General features: G+C 33.5%; 3 protein-coding genes across 3 annotated transcripts; 2 read left to right on the forward strand and 1 right to left on the reverse strand.

The window, feature by feature from the left end:
• Window positions 1-9,228: 9,228 nt before the first annotated feature.
• Window positions 9,229-10,341, reverse strand: LOC120126657. The gene is made up of 3 exons (XM_039144789.1): window positions 10,244-10,341; window positions 9,735-10,125; window positions 9,229-9,561 (listed from the first exon to the last, which is right to left on the reverse strand). The coding sequence occupies exons 1-3, from the start codon at window positions 10,339-10,341 to the stop codon at window positions 9,229-9,231; spliced, it is 822 nt and encodes a 273-aa protein (XP_039000720.1).
• A 4,873-nt stretch (window positions 10,342-15,214) lies between these two features.
• On the forward strand, window positions 15,215-15,664 carry LOC120126659. Its single transcript, XM_039144790.1, has one exon. It carries the CDS (start codon window positions 15,215-15,217, stop codon window positions 15,662-15,664), a length of 450 nt encoding a protein of 149 aa, XP_039000721.1.
• A 3,267-nt stretch (window positions 15,665-18,931) lies between these two features.
• LOC120126660 (plant UBX domain-containing protein 5-like) lies at window positions 18,932-19,312 on the forward strand. The gene has a single exon (XM_039144791.1). It carries the CDS (start codon window positions 18,932-18,934, stop codon window positions 19,310-19,312), a length of 381 nt encoding a protein of 126 aa, XP_039000722.1.
• Window positions 19,313-22,728: the final 3,416 nt, after the last annotated feature.

Consider the following 22,728-nt stretch of genomic DNA (forward strand, 5'->3'; position numbering starts at 1 on the left):
ATGTATCTTTGTGGTGCATGAAGTGGAGTGATAATTGAATACTGCAACTATCACTCAATGAGACTCGAGTATCATACATTCTCATGATTATGTATTGGGCTATAAAATTAAATTAAAGTAATAGTACAATACACGATATATTATGTGAAACAATACAACATCAGATACAAAACAATAAAAGATACAATAAGAGAAATAGTGTAATAAAAAGAAATGATATAGTAAAGAAATCAGTATAGAAAATGGAATAGTGCAGTGAAAGGAACAATAGAGGAAAAAGAATAATATATTGAAAGGATTGATACAAGAAAAAGAGTAAGTATATGATGTGGAACGGTACAAGTTTAATTATATGATATGGAACGGTTCAAGTTTAATTATTACATTTTACAGTAAAATGTTATAAACATAGTGTAAATTACATTGAATGGTTATAGACTATGAATTATATTGGGTTGAATTTACATACGAATGATATGTATATCTGTGTAATGAAGATAATATAATAAAAGTTGTTGTCAGTGGGAGATCATGTGGCGGTAGACAACAACCAAAGAAACATGTTTTAGAATAAATCTGATTATAGATGTTACAAATATTTTATGTATAGTGTTGTAAAAAGAAAATTCTAAAAGTTGTGCTTAAACGAGAAATGATATAGTATAAGAATTGTAATAAAGAAAGGAGAAAATATAATAATAATATATTAAATGGTAGTAAAATATTGTATTATAAAGATTAATCGGTTAAGTTTTAAATTAGATAGTTTAGATTATGATATGAAATAATATTAAATTTCCTAGATACTATGCGAGAACAAATGTAAAATGGAAATTAAAATATTACATTATGATTTTATATGGTTAAATAGTATGAGTCTAAATGATTAAATTTGGAAATTTTAAAGAAACAAAATTTTTACTGTTTTCAAATAGTAAATGTTATATGAAAAGCGTAGCATTCTTAACTTGTATTCGGGTACGAATGCGGGTTAAGGGTGTTACATAACTAACATTTTTTCACTTTTCTAGTATTCTAAGTAATAATTTCAATAAAACAATATATATATATATATATATATATATATATATATATGAAAATTCATAATTTATTTTAAAGTTTTTAATTTTGTTGAATTTTTCTTGTAAATCATGCAAATTTACTAAAATCCTTAATATTTTTTTACTTAGACTTTCATCATCCATCTAACCTATAATAAAGTTTAATGATTAATATTTTTTTAATTTTTAATAATTTAATTTTAATTATTTTGATTCAAAAATTTGGGTTTTTAGTAGTTTTTTCTTCTTCTCTTTTCCCTTGGTCACCACTGATCTCTTTTTTTCTTCATATTTGTGACCGACAATTACACTAACCTTGATGTTGATCACCGATCATCGATACTCATTGCTTTTGTTTTATTTTATTATAGTGTATCTTTGCTTTTTTCCTTGTTTTTAAATTTTTAATAACTCTACCTTTATGGCATATTTTCAGTCATTTGTTTTTTTTTTGTTTATCTTTTTTCTTAGGGTTGGATTTGACATCTTCACGATTGATCAAGATGTTGTTTATTTGTTATCATGCTGATTTTCTCTACTTTAGACTCTCGAATTGGATTTGAATACACGATTTGCGTTTGTTAATACTTTTTTCACGTCGCTCGACTCTGATTTATAATTTCTTGATGGTCTTTCGATAGCTTAGTCATCTTTTGTGATTCGTTTGTCAATACGGTCAGATATATTCGTATTTAACTTTTATTCGATTTTATTTAGTTAATTTTTTTTAAATATTTTTCTTATATAGTCATTGTGTGGTCACTGTGTGATCTTAAGTGGCTTATTCACACATATCCTTATTATGTTTTATTGAGATAATAGAAAGAGCAATGAAAGGTTTCTTTACTGATCAAAAAACTAATTACGATTGTTCTCTAACTACTGTTTATAAAGCAAACTCTAAGCCATGCAACTAACGTAGCAAACTAACCAATCTGCTAACCACTCAACTACTTATCAAACCAGATTACTCCACGTGTAATACTAACTGACATCACTTATTATTCATATCATTTTAGTACAAATTAACTGTTTATTATAAACATTGTAATTTTAATTTTTTATTTTTAATAAAACTAGTGGGTTATATCAAAATTATTTTGATATTTTTTTTGACATCATTTTTTTTAAAAATTGAGACATTATGAACTTATTTTTTTGTTACTTTTTTTTTAAAAAATCATATAATTTTAATAAAAATTATCACATTAGGATCCAAAACCCAAATCAAATGCTTATGGCTTCAATTTCCTTGAATGAAATCCGCTTGTGTCCATTGATAGATGAGTGAGTAATGAACATGAACCCGACTGCCCTTGATATGGCAACCTCATCATTAAGGTCAAGTATCTAAACTAATGGAGTCACATCATAAACCCATACGCACAGGAACCAGACCTTCCTCTATGATAGAATTACTATATAATATTGGTCCTTAACAAGTTTCAATAAAGCATTTCAGGAGCTTCATCTGCATTTGAAATACGAATGTTTCATTGGTACCATTCAAAAGTTGTTTCAGTTACAGTAAGTCATCATATTTCATGTGCCAATTCAGCAAGTAACAAGAGCACAATGAAGTTATATTTGATTAGAAAACAATCGCCCCCATTCAGCAAAAATCTTCACCAGTTTCGGAATGGCACCAGCTTCAACCATTATGCCGTGATTACAAAGCCTTAACTATAAAACCTAATTTCTCTTTAATTATATTTTAATTAATTGAAATGAAAATGATCAACTTACCCACCCTAAATTCGAACCACCGGAAGGGATTGTCAAGTCAACGCTGTTAAACTAACAAACAAAGCTTTTTATCTTTTCTGCCCTTTTTCTTTACTTTCATAGTTTCCTTGTTTAAATTCATTTGAAAGCAAATTTGTGCTTAATCTTCACGTTTCATTTGCATCCTCTTCAGATATACATATATGTTGTTTGACCGAATGGATTGTGTGACGAACAATTAATCCTAAAGTTGATATATAAGCAACGTCAGCAAATTATTCATTGATCGGTGTTGGAAAAATATGAGTTTTCATTCACAAGGAAATGTATCCTTTTCTTGGGAGGACAAGCCAGGGGTTTCCATGTCGTCCAAGGTCAACTACTGCCCTATTGGTGTAGGGTCGTATGCCCTTACGCCCAAGATTTTGGTTGATGAGGAGAAAGTTCCTCCTCAGCCTCCGTTCTCGAAACAGCCGTTCCTCAAGAGGAGCGATTCGGTGGAAGGGTTGAGGTGGTGGGCGCAAGACCCTTTTCTTTTTGCTTACAAAGAATGAACCAAAAGTGGGGGGGATGGCAAGCTGTCAAGTGAAATAAGGAAGAATAAGGAAGAATAGTCTTTCGTGCAGGGAATCATCTGATGCAAGAGATGAGAAGTTGGTGAGATTATCCAATCTCCCACCTCTTCCCAAAGATGGAATTCGTCGTTAACGGGAGTTTATTTATCCACTAAGAACCATGCTGAAATAGAGCATTGCTTTGATGAAGAATTTCACAATTTATGGTTTTGCTTGAACATGGATGTCGTAGAAATAACAGTAAAAAGGTGTTGAATTCATAGCAAGGAGTTTCTGGTTCATGTATCAAAAAGCATGCACCTTGTTGTTTGATTTTTAGAAGAAGGTTGTCAAATGTTGAAAGGCTGGTAAAAATGCCTAGTTTCTTGGACATATTTCACTCTAAAATTGCAAAGGGGATGAATAACATATGGATTTCTTCAATATTCTACACCATTTGTGTTTCTATTATTTTCCTTTTTTTTTAAATCATTTAACAATAAACGTTCATACTCTTAACATATGTGATACTCGAATCGAAGACCTCAAATAATAACAACAAATCTCTTAACCGCTAAGATCGCTTGGTTCCTACTTCCTCTATTGTTATTATTATTATTTGATTAATTCTCCTATTATTTCACTTCTCCTTAATGGGCCAATTCCATATGTTTTGTAAAATTAAAGATATCTACGACTAACTTGTTTACTATGCTGGAAAAATTACTTATTTGATCATTAATTTGTTCTTATATTTTTATTTTGATCACTTAATTATTTTCTTTTCAAAATCATAATTAACGTTACGTTTCTATTTTGGTAAACCTCCATTAAAAAATTAACATAAATGATGACATATATTGGTAGAATGACAAATTTAGTCAAAAAATTTATGAATTATATCAATTAGATTTTAATTCAAAAATAACTCATCAAATATTTGGACCAATCCTCAAATTTCTCATCTTCCTCCATTTGTAGCGGCCTTCTCTTTCTCCCCCTTTATTTCTCTCTTGATTCTTCATCTCTTCGCTCACACATAAAAAAAATATTTATCAATTTAGACAATTCATATAACCCAAAAATTATGGAGGAAATAGCCTCTTGTGGTGAAAAATTATATTAAATTAAATTATAATTAAACTTTTCTATGTAACTTTCAAAAATATTTTTACACGAGAGATATGGAGTACAAAGTCAATTTATGTTAAAACAATTTAACACGACCATGATGAAAATGTAGTGATTGATTGCCCACGTATTTCATTGTTGAATGTCATTACTAAACGGTACTCGTGTATGATATAAATCTGATGAGTATTTTAAAAGTTCTTATTTTTTTGACATATATGGGGTAGATACAAAATAGTATATGTTCAAAGACTCTCAATTAATTGACAATGAATGCTCACACATCATCTAGTGCCCAAATCCATGGACTCTCAACTAAGGTCAATTAGATCGTGCTAAAAGCTACTATTTAAATTAAATTATAAAGATGAAAAATTAATATTACTTAAAAGTAAATTTGAGGCAGACTAAATGGATGTGGGCCTTTAAGAGTAAAATACGTGCAACAACCTTACCGACTTTCGTTTTCTTCTGTGGACGTCAGCTTAGAGGGACACATCTTTTTGGGCCTTTAAGCATTGCAAGTAGCAAGTCAATACCCATCTGTATAATATCTCCCTACCCTTCGGTTAATTGATATTTATCTGTACGAGTTAAAATATATCTAATGAATATTTGAAAAAAAAATGATGAATTATGGTCTAATTAAAATTATTAAATTAAATTAATATATACACAATGGATTAAAATCATAAACAAACTTAAATTAGGGTTTATCTTATTTTTCTCTTTTTTTAGTCGTCGTTACTCTTTTTTTTTATATTTATAATCGACAACAACATCAGACTTTGTGCTGGTCACCGGTCACCGATATTCATTATTTTTTCTTAATAAAGTATATCTTTGTTTTTTTTGTTTTCTTTATTTTTAATAATTTTATTTTTATAGAACGTTTTATTCTAATTTTATGACACGCTTTTTTTAATGTCTTTATGACATATTTTAACCCAAAGATGTCTTTTCAAATTGGTATATCATGGAGTAAATAATATGCTAATTCCACCGTATAACACAATGGCTTAATTTCTTAGGAGATGCAGCAAATACAATGACCATCGCTTGATATCGGATGACTGCGCCTAAACAGAGATGGTGCCCTCTTGGAAGTTGCAATTAACTGATGGACTATTTTTTGAGCTCATTGGAAACTGTTTATTTGCTTTTTGTGTGTATATTGGCCACACGTCAGTGTTAGAGATGGAATTTTGGGGTATCTTTGAAGGTGTTAATATCACAAGGTGAAATGGTTTTGAGCTCTTTGTTGTGTAAACCGACAATAATGAAGCACCTTGCCGGCTATCTCTTCCGTCCGTGGATAATCCTTTCGCGCTAGTAAGATTCATTGTAGATCTATACAACAAGGTTTGGTTCATCAATTTCAAGAAGACCTATCACGAAGCAAATAAAACAACAGAGTTCATCACAAAAATGGATGCTCCCCTAGATACTTTAGTGATTATTTTTTATTCTTTTTTTGGTTTAACTGTCGGATATCTCCTATAGAGATACTTATGGTCTTCTTTACCTTCTTGTAAGATCTTAATGTAATAGTTTCACCCTCCTTTTATTCAAAAATAATAATAATATAAGCGACTGAAACATAATATTTTTAAAACTGATAGCTAAATATGAAGGAAACTGAGGGATAAATACCATTCGTATAATTTAGTGAAATAGGTGTAACTTTATTTCCTGCTCCCAGTACCATTTTTTTATGAAACAAGAGGAATAAAATACACGAATTAAAACGCTGGTGTCAAAACACAGCCAACAGCTTCTTGTTGTACAAAATCGACGACCTCCATTGGCGGAGTAGTGAAAACCATATGGACTTCGCCCCTCGCTGTAGCTAACTTCGCTAAAGTATCAGCCACCTTGTTTGCATCCTGGTGAATATGCTTCAAAACCACATTCCAATCCCGGTGTATCAACTCCTTAACACAATCAAGAAGCGTGATGATTGAAGCTCTTCTATAACTTTCCTGCAACATTCGAACAGCCTCCAAACAATCGGTTTCTACCATTACTTGCCTCTCCACAAGATTCCAAACATGAGAAAGTCCTTAATGGATACCCCACAATTCTGCTTCAACAATAGAACAAATACCGATCGCTTTAGAGAAACCAATCATCCAACCACCATTCGAGGATCTAATGACACCCCCACATGTAGCAAATCCGTCACCTATTTTTCATGAACCATCAATATTAACCTTACACCAATTGAGAGGAGGCGGAATCCAAGGATCAAACGTATTCAACAAAAGACGAGAAGATTGAGCTAATGATAAGGCTGAATCTAATGCACTACTAGCTTCACGGCTTAGTCGCCTACCACACACTAGCACAGAATCATTCTCAATGTACTCCGGGTCAAAAATCCTCCTATTCTGGTCTTTCCAAATTAACCACAAATTCGATCCAAACAATAAATCCCAATCCCCTTCTTCTCTCGCATAAAACCCCGGGAAAACGATATTAATCTATAACCATTCTCTAAGATCTCTTGTGAAAAAATCATCTAATTTTCCAGCTTTAATTAAAGATGCCCAAATTACCATGGAAGCTTGACATTGGTGAAATAGATGATCCGTTGTTTCACCTGAACTCCCGCAAATTCCACAGTATGAATGAGATGCCATATGAAGTCTTACTCTTTCCGTATTCGTAAGTAATCGATCATTCGCTAGTAGCCATAAAAAGATCTTTATCCTCTATAACCCTCGATACTTCGCTATTACTGCCCATACCTTATGCGTAGCGTCATCTTGACATTCATGCTTCAGCTCGTAAACTGATTTAATTGAGAAGTGTTGATCAACACTCCATTTCCAACCCAGCGTATCTCTTCTACCGAACTATTCGGAAGATTGGCTCTCTCAGCTTGATTTACAATATATTTTTCCAAAGGCTCCACATCTCTAAGCCAATCATCCCACCAAAAATTAACAATATGCCCATTGCCAATATTCCAAGCCAAACTTTGTCGAACATCTTGCCATACGTGAGCGATGCCCCTCCAAAGATGCGAGCTACTTGGACGATTAATGGATTCGGGGATCAAATCCACCCATTTATACTTATTTCTTAGCACTCTAGCCCACAATTGGTCGGGATTAACTACTAATTTATAAGCTATCTTCATAAGAAATGCATCATTTTGAGTGCTTAATTTCTTCATGCCAAGACCACCATTGATTATTGGATTGCAAATAGTCTCCCACTTAACAAGAGATACTCCTCCTCCGAATTCAGTACGACCCCAAATAAAACCCCGAATTAATCTTTCGATCTCATCACAAATCCCTTTCGGAAGCTTAGTAGATTGCATGAAATAAAAGGGAATCGACGATAGTACTGCTTTTGCCAATGTGATCATTCCTGCCAAAGACAACAATTTTGCCTTCCACCCTATGAGTTTATCCCGAACTCTCGAAACAATATAACTATACGATGCCCTCGTAATCCGAGAATGCAATAGAGGTACTCCAAGATACTTCCCCAAATTTTGAACTTCTTCGAACCCGAAAGCTGAGTTGATGGAATTTCTTAAATTCGATGCCACATTCTTCGAGTAATAGATGGTAGATTTCTGAATGTTTATTTTTTGACCCGAAAACTTGCAAAATAGGTCCAAGATATTCTGAATAACGTTACATTGCTCCATTGACACATCCGTAAAAAGTACCAAATCATCCGCAAAGAAAAGATGAGAGTGAGCAGACCCATAACGACATAGACAAATAGGCTTCTATTCCCCATTATTGAATGCTCTCGATATCGCATGTGACAACCTCTCCATGCACATCACGAACAAATAAGGTGAAAGCGGATCCCCTTGACGCAGCCCTCTTGTGGGAGAAAAGGAATCCGACATAGCATCGTTCCAAAGTACCTGGGTCGAGACAGAAGTTACACAATGCATAATAAGCAGTATTAGGCTCTCCGATATGTGAAGCTCTCTAATGTTTCTTCGATGAAAGGCCATTCCAGTCGGTCGTAAGCTTTCTCTAGATCGATTTTATGGCCATGTAGCCGGTCCTTCCTTTTTTTAATCTCATGGAGTGCACTACCTCTTGCGCAACAATAATATTATCTGTGATTGACCTATCCGAAACAAAACTCGTCTGGGTCTCTGATATCCAGTGGCTCATCAGAGACTTCAACCGATGCACAATAATCTTTGTAACCAACTTATATAATACTGAGCATAGACTAATAGGGCAAAATTGGTTAAAAGATTCAGGTGCTTTAACTTTTGGTATTAACGCCAAAAGGGTGCGGTTGAATTCATTATCAAACTCCCCTGCTGCAAAAATATTATGGATCAATCTACACACGCTGAAACTTACAATATCCCAATTCCTTTGGTAGAAAAAAGCATGTAGCCTATCAACTCCAGGCGCCTTTAGCGGACTCATGCTAAATAAGACGTCACGAATTTCTTCCGAGAATAAAGGTCTCATAAGGTTGCTCAACTTACAATCAGAAATTACCGGAAAACACCCCTGGACCAAGTACCCAATCTCATAATCATTGGTACTAGTGAATAACTCCTTGTAAAAATTAACCACCATCGAACAAAGCGCTTGTTGATCCGACACCCAATTACCATCTGATGTTTTGAGCGCACCAATATAATTATACCGACGTCTCATCATCGTGCATGCATGGAAAAATTTTGTGATTTTATCCCCCTGGATAATCCATTGATTTTTAGACTTCTGAAACCACAAACTTTTCTCATTTTAAAGGACTTATTCCAGCTCACTTTTTAACTTGGAATGCAACTCCTCCAATCGTCGATAATAAATCGAGTTTAGGGCCTTATCAATACCTCGTAATCGTGCCAGTAATTCATTGTTCTTCCTCCCAATATGCCCAAACACCTCTAAGTTCCATTCGGTAGCTTTGCTCTTAAATGAATTGATATTGGTTAATACATCTACATCCTTATTCCAAGCTTCCGAAATGAGGCTCTTGAATTGAGGATGATCTGTCAAGCGGCAATAAAGCGAAACAGCCTGATTCCATGTATTCTCGAGATATACTGTATTTACAGAAGGAGAGGACAATGATCCAAACCCACTCTGTCAAGGTGCAACACCATAGTACCCGAGAATGCTTCAGCCCAACAACTACTCATAAGACAACGATCTAACTGTTTACCAAGATTTCCTCTCCTTCACGTAAACGGAGATCCCCTATAGTCCACTTCGATTAATCCCATATCAAAAATAAAATCTGTAAAAGAATTATTTACTCCTGATCCACGACTAGAGCCTCCCTCCCTCTCATCAAGGTGAATGATGGAATTAAAATCACTGTTCATGATCCAAACTTCATTTTCGCCGGGAGCAAGGTTCATAAGATGTCTCCATACTAAGCGTCGTTTCTCCACTTGAGGACTCGCATAAACTGCCGTAAAATATAACCATCTAAATACTTCAGCCGACCAACATCTATCATGAATAAATTGATGCGAAATTGTTAGAATTTCAACATCAATCTCGACTTTCCAAAGAATCCAAATTCCACCACTAAACCCATGCGCTTCAACTCTAAATGAATTTTGAAAACCGAATGCCCGAATATCTTTATCTGCAGTCATTCCACTAATACGAGTTTCCAACAATACAACAACTCCAGGTCGACTTGTCCGAGAATGTTCATGAAAGTAGCATCTAAAGTTAGAGCTTCAAGCTCCTTGACAATTCTAAAATAGAAACTTAACCATTAAAGAAATAAGAAAAACCGAGAGTACACCATTACTGAGGAATATTCGGGTTAGCATTCTCACTATCTGGGAGTGAGACTTCTTCCATTAACATCACCGACTGCTCCACTGCTGGCGGGATTCCTTCATCCATTCCTTTTTCATGCACATTAGAGGAACATCATCCTTGTTGCGTTCTGCAATCACGTTGAGGATTCAACATCGCATTCCGTAACCAATCTGTCAGAATTACTGGGGAGAACTTGAAATCTTTGTTCTTTTTTTAACCTTCAGCCCCTTGATATTGTCCCCCACCTCTCTTCTATTAACCTTAGTACGATTATTCTGATTTACACCTTTGTTTCGACCATCCTCTGAAATGATATCGCCGCATGGTTTCCTCATGTGAATGCATTGTGATGTGCATTGACTTGGGGAATCTCTCCATCCTCCATGGCTACCACGTTGACCTGTTGAAATGTTTGATTGTTTCCAGCATTCACCAACCCAATTGGATGTCCCAGACTACTAGCACCCACCTCCGTTTCACCACGACTTTGTAATTTGTTCCCTTTTGCATGAGTATCTGTCTGAGAACTGCTTCCTCGACGAGTTTCTGTTGTAGTAACTTGTGGACTTTTCCTATGTGTTTCAGCTACGGCTTCCTCCGTGATTGTTGTAGAATTTCTTTCAAAATTATTATTTTCAACACCTAAGACAGCAAATCGAGAGCCTTTCGCATCAGCGCTGCTTACTTTATTAATTGTTGCAGGATTTTTCCTCATTCTCCTACAGTGCGTTTCAGCAATCATCCATGGCCCAAAACCCACTTCCTCATCACCTAAGACTTGATCCCGTTCCATACTAGTACCACTTTCTGCTCCAACCTTGCTTGTATTCACTTCTACCACTCCACAACTTTCCTTCGAATGCCCATAAACCCCATATTAGAAGCATATTTATTGCAAGCCTTCATATTCAATCTTTTGCCATAAACCATCTATCTTGAGACAGGAAACTAATGGCTTATTTAAATTTACTAACACTGCCAAACGAGCAAAGCGACCTCTTTCCCCAGAATTTGTGCTATAATCAATCTTCACGACCTGTCCGATAACCGAAGCGATTCGGCGAAAAATTGCTTTGGAGTAATATCGATATGGGAGGCCCGATAATCTAACCCAAACAATAACTTGCTATAGATGCTTTTCCATTGTGGAAAAAGTACGACTCCATGGTTGAACCGTTAGATAACTTCCGAAGATAGTCCACGGTCCTTCCGTTAATACATGGATATAGTCCTGCTCACACTCAAATTTCACCAGAAAATACTCATTCTCCAAATCGATCACTTGGTATTGTCCTTGTAACTTCCATAATAATCCAATACGATTCAACAACATTTTGTAATCGATGGCTCTTCCAAGAGGCCAAATTATCACCGAGCGTCGCATGCTATGGTCGATTCTATCGTGAACTTGATCCACAAATTGGATCACATGATACAGACCATTGTTATCCAAAATGAATTCACCATCAAGAACGACCACCTCATCCATAGCCTGGAGTGAAACAATATCTACTGTATTCATCGCTTGACCGATTACTGCATTAGCATAGGATTACTTCTCTTGTTGCCTAACTTCCTCACTTTCTTAGTGACACGTTGGTCCTCATCCAGAAAGGGTGAACTCGGTCTCTCCAGAGTCGGAGTTGTCAAAACTTCAATCTCATGAGTGATCCCAGCAAAACTACCACCGAGAGAGGGAGATGTCGATACAGCATGTATAAACTGCGATTGGTTAACAAAATCTCCACGGGGATGAGTAATGTTTTCCATAGGCGGCTAGGGTTATAATTTGAATTATATTAAACTTCTCCCAGTACCATCTTTGATGTGTGGCAAACGCAATCAACACTAGTGGAAATATTAAATAGAAGGTGCAAGAATCAAGTGGGGATATATTTTATGCCTTTCATTTGCTCGACCGATCTAAGTAGTGATCACATCATAACCACAACCAAATTTAATCAACAAATATAAAGTTATTGGATCGGGATTGAGTGAAGATCTGATTAAAGTAGGGTTAATTAAAAAAATTATTTGGGGAAATCTGGTTAATTTTTTTATTCTCTATCAGATAAAACATCCCTTTTAAATTTATAAATGTAGAAGAAATAAGGATAATATAATGCAATTTTTTAAAAGGAAAATTAATTTCAAATTTGAGATATATAGGTTAAACTTTTAGGGGTAGGCTGGCAGAGAGATTGATTCATCATTTGACTGGAAAAAAATTAAGTTCCGGCTTCTGATGAACTTCTTCCTCAACATAACTTCAATCATTTCTAAAAGAATATTCTTTCTTTACAACACATTTTTTCTCTCTTCATTTTTCATTTTTCTGTTTTATTTTATTTTTTTGGTATGAAACAAATATTTTTCATCAAAGATAATTCTCAAATTTAATAAAAAAATGTTATCTTTTAAATACTTTGGTTCCTTTTTAAAAGATTCATGAACATTAAATTTAATATAAAAATAAAAAAGAAAGTTATTATTATTTTTATTAATTAGGATAATACAAAGTAATATATGTTTAAAAATAACTCGTTACAATTTGACATTAAATGCTTACACCTTTAGCATTCACGGTCCCCAGTTCACTAGGAGTAACAAACAGCAGAACTCTTTCCTCGCTAGAAAACTGGATAGAGTCATTGTCAATAATAATTGGGTTAATTCCTTTAAGTCCTCTCATGTCGAATTTCTCGCTCCTGGTGTCTCAGATCACTGTATGGCATTGGTCTGGCTTTCAAAAGAAACTTAAAACAACAGACCAAAGCCTTTCAAGTTCTTTAACTTCTGGACTCAACATCCTAACTTCTTAAGTGTGGTCAACCAGTCTTGGAAAATTCCAATCCATGGTAATCCAATGTAGATTCCTTTCTCTAAGTTCTGAAAATTAACCTCAGGACCCTCAATCAGTCTTATTACATCAATTTTACTACAAGAGTCAACCAAAAGAAAACTGAGTTGGAACTCCAGCAAATCAAATCCTTAAATAGTGAGGATGTCATCGACAAGGTAATTAAACTCCAAACTGATCTTAAGAACCTTGAGGATGCAGAATTTATGTTTTTAAAGTAAAAGGCCAAGATTTTATGGCTAAAAGAGGGGGATAAATGTACTAAATTTTTTCACTCTGCTATTGGCCTCAAGCATGAAAGAGAAAATATTAGAATCTTGATTGATGATTAAGGTAATAGGCTAGAATCTTTTGACTCAATGTCGCATGAGGTGACTAACTATTTCTCCAATCTTCTGGGTACCAGTGATCCCGAGGTGAAAGCTTCTGATTCTAACTTGTTAAAAGACATTCTTCAACTCGCTTTACCTGCTGAAAAACTCGAAGATCTTGTTAAGGAAATCTCCAATGAGGAAATCAAAGAAGCTTTCTTCAGTCAAGAAAATGACAAATTCCATGGCCTTGATGGCTATACCCCTTTATTTTTCAAAAAGTCATGGTCTATCATTAGCAATGATGTTAATGCTGCCATGAAACAATTCTTTCAAGATTCTTTTCTCCTTCCAGCCTTCAATGCAACAATTATTACTCTTGTGCCCAAAATTCCTAACCCTGGTAAAGTTAAAGATTTTAAGCCTATCTCTTGTTGCTCTGTTTTCTACAAAGCCATCACTAAGATCCTGGTTTGTAGACTGACCAATCTTATTCCTGAGCTAGTCACTCTTAACCAAATTGCTTTTATTAAAGGTAGGAGTATTGTAGACAATACCCTCATCACTCAAGAACTGGTTAGAGGCTATAACAGGAAGAACATATCTCCTAGATGCTCCCTTAAAATTGATCTTCACAAAGCCTTTGATTCCCTGCATTGGGATTTCATTTCTGCCACTTTGAAAGCCATTGGTCTTCCTAGCACCTTTATAACCTGGATTGAACTATGTTTCTCTTCTGCTAGATATTTTGTTGCTTTCAATGGGAGTTTAATTGGTTATTTTAAAGGGGCTAAAGGTATAAGACAAGGTGACCCTCTATCTCTTTTGTTATTTATTCTCTCCATGAATGTTCTTTCTAAACTCTTAAACTTAGCAGCTGCTAAAAGTATATTTGATTACCATCCAAAGTGGAAAAGAATTGGTCTTACTCATCTTTCCTTTGCTGATGACCTCATTATTTTCTGAAAAGGGTCTATTGATTCTGTTCTTGGGGTTACAAGTGTTTTAGACATGTTCTATGAAATGTCTGGCCTTAAACTTAATGCCTCTAAATGTGAACTTTTTGTTGCTGGTATGTCCCTCTCTGTTCTTAAGGAAATCCATTTGCTAACTGATTTTAAAATTGGGTCCTTCCCGGTGAGATACCTAGGTATTCATTTAGTTACAAGGAAATTATCAGACAAGGACTGTTTGGTCCTCATTGATAACATTAAAGCTCAGTTAATCCACTGGTCTACTAAATCTCTTTCCTATGTAGGCAGATTGGAATTAATAAGAGCAGTTTTATTTAGCATCACTAATTACTGGTGTAGGCAATTATTCCTCCCTCACTCTGCTCTTAAAAAGATTGAACAGTTATGTTCCCGCTTTTTCTGGAAAGGAGCTGACAGAACAATAACTGGAGCTCGTGTAAGCTGGCAAAATGTCTGTTGCCTTAAAGTTGAGGGAGGACTCGGTATTAAAGACCTTAAGACATGGAACTGAGCTTGTATGATATTTCTTATCAAAATAATCCTTGCAGGAGAAGGCTCACTCTGGGTGGCCTGGATTAACAGTTATGTTCTTAAAGATAACGACTTTTGGAATGCAGAAATCCGACCTTGTACCAGCTGGAGTTTAAGGAAAATTTTTAATCTAAGGCCTGAAGCGTACTTCATTCTGTCCACTGCTTCAACGACAATAAGGAGTATATAAGATAATATTCGGGTAAAGAGACCCCTTGTTTTTTTGGCAGAAACTTGTTTGATTTCCCCTTCATATACCAAAACATAGCTTGATTTCATGGATGGTTTTACTTGATCGACTTCCTACCAAGGATAGACTACTTCGTATGAGGCTTATCAATGATTGCCAATGCATGTTCAGTGGTGATCCTTGGGAAAATAGAGACCATTTATTTCTTCATTGTCCTATGGCTGATTACTTGTGGAATTCTATCTTCTCCCTTTCTGGTCTCCATTATAAAGATCGCTCTTGGGATTCTTTTCTGGCATGGGCTTCCGCTACTTGGAAAGGAAAATCTTTGCTTACTTTCATAATGAAAGCTGCTCTTAATGCCATGATTTACATTATTTGGGAAGAAATAAACAAGAAATTGTTTCAAGGACGTTCCAGAAGTGCACATGAACTGCTTCAAGTCATTAAGTACATAGTTGGTATCCAACTCAGAGGCAGAAATTTAAATACCGTTGACAGTGTTAATTGTAATCTTTGTAAGCATTGGGACATTGTTTGATTCTGATTCTTTTGTGTGTAATTGTCCTGATGATCTAAGAACTATGTAAATTTGAGTAGGTTCTGCTCTTGGGTAATAAATTCAAATTCATCAAAAACAAAATGTTACTTGGTTCATGCAAATTATTATAATATATTTTAAACCATGCCGAAACTTTTGGACCATCAATTTGTCTTTTAAAAAGCAATTTTTTTATAATTCACAACTTCAACCGTTGCTTTAACAAAAAGGTAGAGTACGCCAAATCTTTGAAAAATCTATCACAAACAAGACCTAGCCAGCAAAAAATTCACATTTCGTTTTATGCAATTAATTAGGTTAGTTAATGAAGCAGCTTTTTATAATTGTAGAGGTGGACATCAAAACCAATAGCTTTTTATAATTAATAAATGTGGCTAATATCTATTTTGGCATGGAAAAGCCAAGTTAAGGGTCATAATAACTTGCAAGTGAAGAAACGAAGAGACAGAGAAGTTCCAGCTTGATGCCCTACGCATGTTCCTTTTTTTTAAAAATAAATCTCATATAATAATTGAATTTGAATATAATTAGAGATTCCTAATTATATTTTTAGAGATGAAAACTGATTTCTTCATATATATAATTATAACATTTAATCTTATAATTAATATTATTTAAAAATCAAATTTATATAACTTTATAATTACAATTTGTATAAATATGACAAGATATTTATAAGCAATTGTATTGAAATAATTAAAAACTTTTATAATTACATTCACATGTAATTATTACAATAATAATTATATTTTCATAAAATCACATGGTATATTTGAAAATTGCTCATGTCTTTACATTAATTTTTATCATGTTATATATTAATTGTTTTTATGCATCGTATTTATACTAGTTGTCTTATAATAATAGTTTGAAATGTAAAGGGAAAAATACGTTTTAAAAAAAAATTATAAAACATAATAGGAAAACAGACAACCTAAATCGAACTCGGGGATCCACTTATTAAGATTCAACTTTCCAATATTTTGTGCTCTAAGTAAATTAAATTATAGCTAAAACCCTAAAATCTATTACTATATATATAAAAAAACATATACCTAATATCGGTTATAACATAACAAATTAACCACCTAATCAATATTGTCATACCAAACATAAGTTAACGGCCCAATTTTTTTAAAAATTAAAATTATTTTGATGTCAATAATATATTAATATTAATTAAAAAATATGTATGTTTTAGATATCATACAGATTTTTAGAGTAAACACATTTGATCAGTTGGTCAAATTGTTTATCTTTATTCCCTTCCAAACCCTTAGATTATAGGTTATGGACCCACTCTAACTACTCTCATTTTTTCTCCTAATGTCTTTCATTCTCCTCACTTCTAAGTAAGACTAAGATTAAATTTAGAATTCATAAAAAATCCGTATGTTTTACTATAATAATATGCGAGGAATATTCATTATTTAATGCAATAACATATTATGTTTTATCTTATCTCATGTATAGCTTGAAATTAAATAACGTAAAAAATGTTAACGGACAAATTTGTCACTATACTTGAGTTGAAGATCGAAATTTATCATTTTACCTTATTTTGATTGATTTTTAGTATTGTGCTTTTGCATTAAAGATAAATTTACAATTACCCTAACTTAATATTAAACCCTAAAAAATTAATTTGAGTGAAAGTTGATATAAAAAAATTCAAAATTTTATTTTGAAGACTAGAATAATAAATTAATAATCCAATGAATACAAACATCAAGAATTAAAATGTTTATTCATAAAGAAAACAAAACATATTTAATAATACTTTCTTTCTTCAAATAAAAATCCCGTGTCAATTTCTGTTCTATAAATAAAATTATTGTTTATTATTGTAATTATTTTTGGTAAATTTGATTAGATAATTGATGGAAAAAATTATCATTTAAAGTGTAGGAAATTATTTTCTTAGATAATGTGATTGCTATAGTGCAAGCTATCAACTTTTTTGAATTGCTATAGTGCAAGCTATCACCTTTTTTGAAGAATAAATATATATATGAATAATTTATAAGAAATAATGATATATATATATATATATAAATATATAATTATATTTTTTTACAAATTAGTTATTAACTAGAGCTCAACATACAAAATATAAACTTAAATAAAAGTGTTAAACATCATTAACATAATAAAAAGTTTTCACCTTATATGTTGTTAATCAAAATCCAATTGTCAACAATCTTAAGAGTATGTGGTTAAAAACCTCCCAGCTGACATTTTTCCTCCTTTTAGGTTGTGGGTTCAATATTTATTAGGAGTAGAATTTCTCTTCCCTCTCCCCTAGGAAGGAATTGTTAAAAAAATCTAATTAATTTTAGGATAAACTACATCATTTATTACAAACGTTTGAGTAAGTGTATTTTTTCACCATTGAAATTCAAAAAGTTATAAAACCACCATTAACATTTTTAATTTGTAACAAAATGCTCATTCAATGTCACATCCTAATTTAGGGGCTAAAAGTTTTAGATTTATAAAGTATTATGTTCAAAAGAATTATGGAGAAAATTCACGGACATTAGTTATAATTTTCCTCCCTTGTTTATTATAAATTTAAGAGAATTATAAAATACGTTAGTGCATTATTGTGAAATGATATGAAGTAGTTGGCAAATAATGGTTCAATCATACTGTTATTCTATTAAAGAAATTGAGTACCACTCAATAAGATAAGAGATATTTGTTTTAAGTGAGGGCAGTTTGGTTTTTATTAAAAAAAAACGTTAGAAAAGAAGCTATAACTTATAGACACATCATGAACTTGTAATAATGGCTACATGCACCGCACCTTTATTCTCATTGATGATAGCACACGCCACCTCCACCTTAAATCACTCAGACCTCACTCTTTCGGTTCTATCTTTCAAGTCCAACAAGAGTTTGCTTTATCATCGTCCCTCACTATTATTTCATCTTTACGCACAAAAGAATGAGTCTGTTGCCTCCTTTTTGGCCATGAAAGGTGTTTCCTCAGGTTGGTATCTCTCTACAAAATTCAACATCTTGGTCTCATTTTGAATTGAACTTAATATGACCTCATTCATTTCTTACAAACACCCCTGACCAAACTGCCTTCTGATGGAACAAAAAAATCAAGTATCAAAATTTACCTTGACAGTGGGAGCACGAGGTGGTCGCCAGCGAGGTTGGAGGGAGATTGAGAGTTGCTCATGTCTCAACACATAACCAATTGGTTCTCGGTTATGGGATCACACCAAAAGTGTGATGCAGTCTCAATGTCCAAAAGAGTTTCAACCAGCTGATCCGAGAACAAAAGTGGAACTTCATCTCCTTAGACGGGATGAAAACTATTTTGAACCGAATAAGCCCCAAAGTGCGTTTCATGGTGTTGGAAGAACTCTTGGAAGTAACAACTCAAGCTCTACTCCTTCTAAGCCAACTGTTGCTGCCAGTAGTATTACCACTGCACCACCCCCATCTATGGGGCTTGTTATGGATTCAACGTTGCCAACAACCTCTATTCAGATAAGGTTTTGGGAGGGTACGCTCATGGTCTCACGCTTCAATTACCATCATACAATCAGAGATGTCCGTGGGTTCGTTGATGCACAACGGCCATGGTTTCGGCCGCAAAGCTTGAGCTAGTGTCAAACTTATTCTTGGTGATAAGTGTTTCAATACCCTTTGATGAAAGAGATAAGTTTATGAATGCGGTTATGATTCCAATATGAAAAATCACGTGGGAGATGTCTAGGAAAATAAAGTGGTAAATCACAAGGTAAGTCACCCAAGTTTGGTGAGATCTTTACCTTGTCTCTTAGTTCCAAGTGATTATAGTTATGACATAATAGTTTTTTTTTCAAGATCAATTTAGTCACTAATTTAAGTAATTAGCTATTCTGATGGCAACATCAATTTTCAATTTTATCAATTGAGTCCTCAAATTATTATTTAGATTCTAATAAGTTATTTTTTTTAGGGCAAGAGAAATTATTTGGATACGAGTTAGTAATTTTAATGGCCTGGATCGTTAGGAAAATATTGGAAGTTGAATTAAAGATCGAGGGCGTTCAAATGGAATTTAAATGGTCGACCAGTATGGCACGGAAAATCGAGGTAATACTTTACTACCTCTTTATGCTTTATGGAACATGTGAATATTGGTAAATGCATGAATATGATAAAATTGGTCTCATACATGTAGTTAAGTAATTTCTACACTCGATCAGAATACGATAAAAATTCGGTAACTGATTATGGTTCAGATGACTTTTATAAGAAATTGATGGATTGTTAGAATTAAAATTACAAGTTCTGTGGTTAGTGATAAAAGAATCATCTTGGATATGTAACATATAAATTATTTCATGAAAGGTACTTGGATGGGAAATTATGAGAATATTCTGGTAGGGTAAAATTATAGAAATACCCTTATATTGTAAGATGACAAGAATTATCCCTAGAAGATGACTGATAACTCTGAAAGGATATATTGATCTGAGAAACTAAAGATGTGCATAAGAAATACTAGTTTGCTTAGAAAATTTGGATAACCGGTGTCGAAACGATTTTTCTTAAAGGTGAAAAGGTGAGATTTTAAAAACCACATTAATTTTTAATTTACCTCTTTCAACTGATTTTTAATTTAAAAACAAATGCGATTTAAAAACCTCTCGTTTCGAAAAATTTTGGATTTCCTTTACGATAGAAAAAAAATACAGTTTAAAGAGTCGCCACCAATCTTTGATTAGGGTGTGATTGGGCACCCAAAATTGTTTGTTATTTTAAATAAAAATTAATTTTTATTAAAACAACAAATTAAGGTCTGCGTTATCAAAATCCGAGTTCGGGAGTCGGTTACGTGCAGGGAAGGATTAGCACCCCCACAACGCCCTAAAACGGTACCTAGTCGATTAATTAACGTCTTTGCAATGAACTTTACAAATTTGAATTTAATTTGATTTATGATCCCCGACAAAACAATAATATACATATTTACATCATTTGTAAACACCAAAACAAATTAGATTAAAATTACTCAACCATTAGAAAGATAAAGAATATTCGATTATTTAAATATATCGAGACCAGATCTTAAATCAGTTATAACTACCTTTTCTCGATAAATTTAAATAGCCGAATATTTCTTTTCTTTCCATTCCCAAATTTTAAAGTGACGAATCAATTTTTTTTGTTTCACTTTTGGGATACACTTTTAATTTAAAATCGTCAAAACGACCCTCTAATCAGTTAAGACAGGTCATTCAAGACAATTTAAATTAAAAGGGTATTACCCTTAATCCAATTATGTCGTATGGTCGAGATATACACATGAGGCTAACATGCAAATTATGCAAAAGGATGTCACGCAAAGATTAATTAAATAAAAATATATGTTACATCTAAATCCATGCTTATGAACCACGTAATAGCATATGCACACATATCATCATCGTTCAAACCAAGGATAAGTATACATCCTAAACGGATTCTAACTAATCACATATGCATACACATAAGAAACTTAAACATGAACTAAAACGTAACATGTAAAACTTGGAGCCCTAATGTCTAGATCACAAAAAAAAAACGAAATAACCAACATTTATGACCAAAATTAAATGCGCATGAAATGCAAAGATCAAATTAAAAACATAACAGATTAGATTTAAAGACGAAAATGCCAATTAACCAAAATTACGTGCCAAATGCGTAAACAATAATAAAAAACATAAACAGGTGACCAAGAAAGAAACACTTACAAACCTGAAGAAAAAATTATAAATTTGGAAAATGTGATTTAGTGACTCAAACGTGACATGCAAAACAATGAAAGTCAAAAGTCAAAAATAGCAAAATTTAAAAAACATAAGACTGGGGACCGAAATGAAATGCACGAAAGCTATAGGAACATAATTAAAAACATAAAAACGACGACATAGGGACAAAAACGAAACATAAAGAAAATTAACAGTTCAATGTCTGAAACGGCAAAGATTAAATACAACAACACTTAAGACTAAAATTAAATGCGGGTAAAATAAAGAGACAAAATTGGAAACAGGAAAACATTCAGTTTGGGGACCAAAATAAAAATAAACACAAAAACTAGAGGGATTAAACGACATTTTCACCCTAAGGATTCGGTGGCTAAAAGTTAATTTACCCAAAACAAATTAATATATAACCTAAACTACAAAACCTAAACTAAATCTAATCCTAAGTAAATCATGCGCAGGAACACTCTGCCGCTCAAGCTCCATTTTTCAATCTTCTTCGCATACTGCCCATACTCCTCCATTCCTATCGTCTCACTCTCATCCCTTACAACCCAAGAATCGACCCCGGAACCTACAAGCAACGACCCCTAAGTTCTACGGCCGACGAGACTCCTCAACCTCAGACCCCAAAGCTTGCTCCGGTATTGACACCCACTGACAAGGTAACTCGAAAAATCCAAATCTATTTACTCTTTTACTTTGATTTGAAAGTAATAAATGGAAAAGGAAATATGGTTGCATGCAATTGTTGAAGGAAATCCATACCTTTGTTTATTTTTTGTTTCAAACCATGAACACACCCTATATCACACTAAAAGGAAAATGAGCAGGAAAATTGCCTTCAATACTTGCTATTGCTTTTGAAAAAAAAAACAGGGAATGACCCCTATTACACCCTGTTTTCGTAGGTTTTAGAATACCTCCTTTTGCAATTGTTGGAAACCTTCTCCTTCATTTCTGTTTCAGAATACCCCCATTACAAGACAGTAAACCGTGGTTCCCTCCTCTCCATTCAACACAGGCCACAACCGAGGGAAAACAACCACTGCGGCCCCTATCGCTCGTCTAACAAGTTTCCACTCCCGACGAAGGCTTGGGATCACTTGTAGGAATTGAATTCCACTTTGTATTGCTTTGATTCGTTGAAACGAGCGAACTCTTCCGTTCCTTTGATTTTCAAATTGAAGGAAAAAAATACAGTATAATGTTTTTGTTTTGCTATCTATCTTCTGTAAAAAGAAACAATGGAGGTTCTTTTTGTTTTGTTGCTCTCGGTTAATT

Source organism: Hibiscus syriacus, unplaced genomic scaffold (genome assembly GCF_006381635.1).
Source record: "Hibiscus syriacus cultivar Baekdansim isolate YM2019G1 unplaced genomic scaffold, ASM638163v2 tig00110461_pilon, whole genome shotgun sequence".
NCBI classification, from domain to species: Eukaryota; Viridiplantae; Streptophyta; class Magnoliopsida; order Malvales; family Malvaceae; genus Hibiscus; species Hibiscus syriacus.

Bases quoted from the DNA above. Each gene is read 5' to 3' on its own strand.
- LOC120126657 (XM_039144789.1), bottom strand. From the start codon at position 10,341: ATGGATGAAGGAATCCCGCCAGCAGTGGAGCAGTCGGTGATGTTAATG. The intron at 10,126-10,243 runs GTAATGGTGTAC...TTCTCGGACAAG, and splicing joins GCTAACCCGAATATTCCTCA to TCGACCTGGAGTTGTTGTAT. The intron at 9,562-9,734 runs GTAAATAATTCT...GCACCTTGACAG, and splicing joins GCTCTAGTCGTGGATCAGGA to AGTGGGTTTGGATCATTGTC.
- LOC120126659 (XM_039144790.1), top strand. From the start codon at position 15,215: ATGGTTTTACTTGATCGACTTCCTACCAAGGATAGACTACTTCGTATG.
- LOC120126660 (XM_039144791.1), top strand. From the start codon at position 18,932: ATGCAGTCTCAATGTCCAAAAGAGTTTCAACCAGCTGATCCGAGAACA.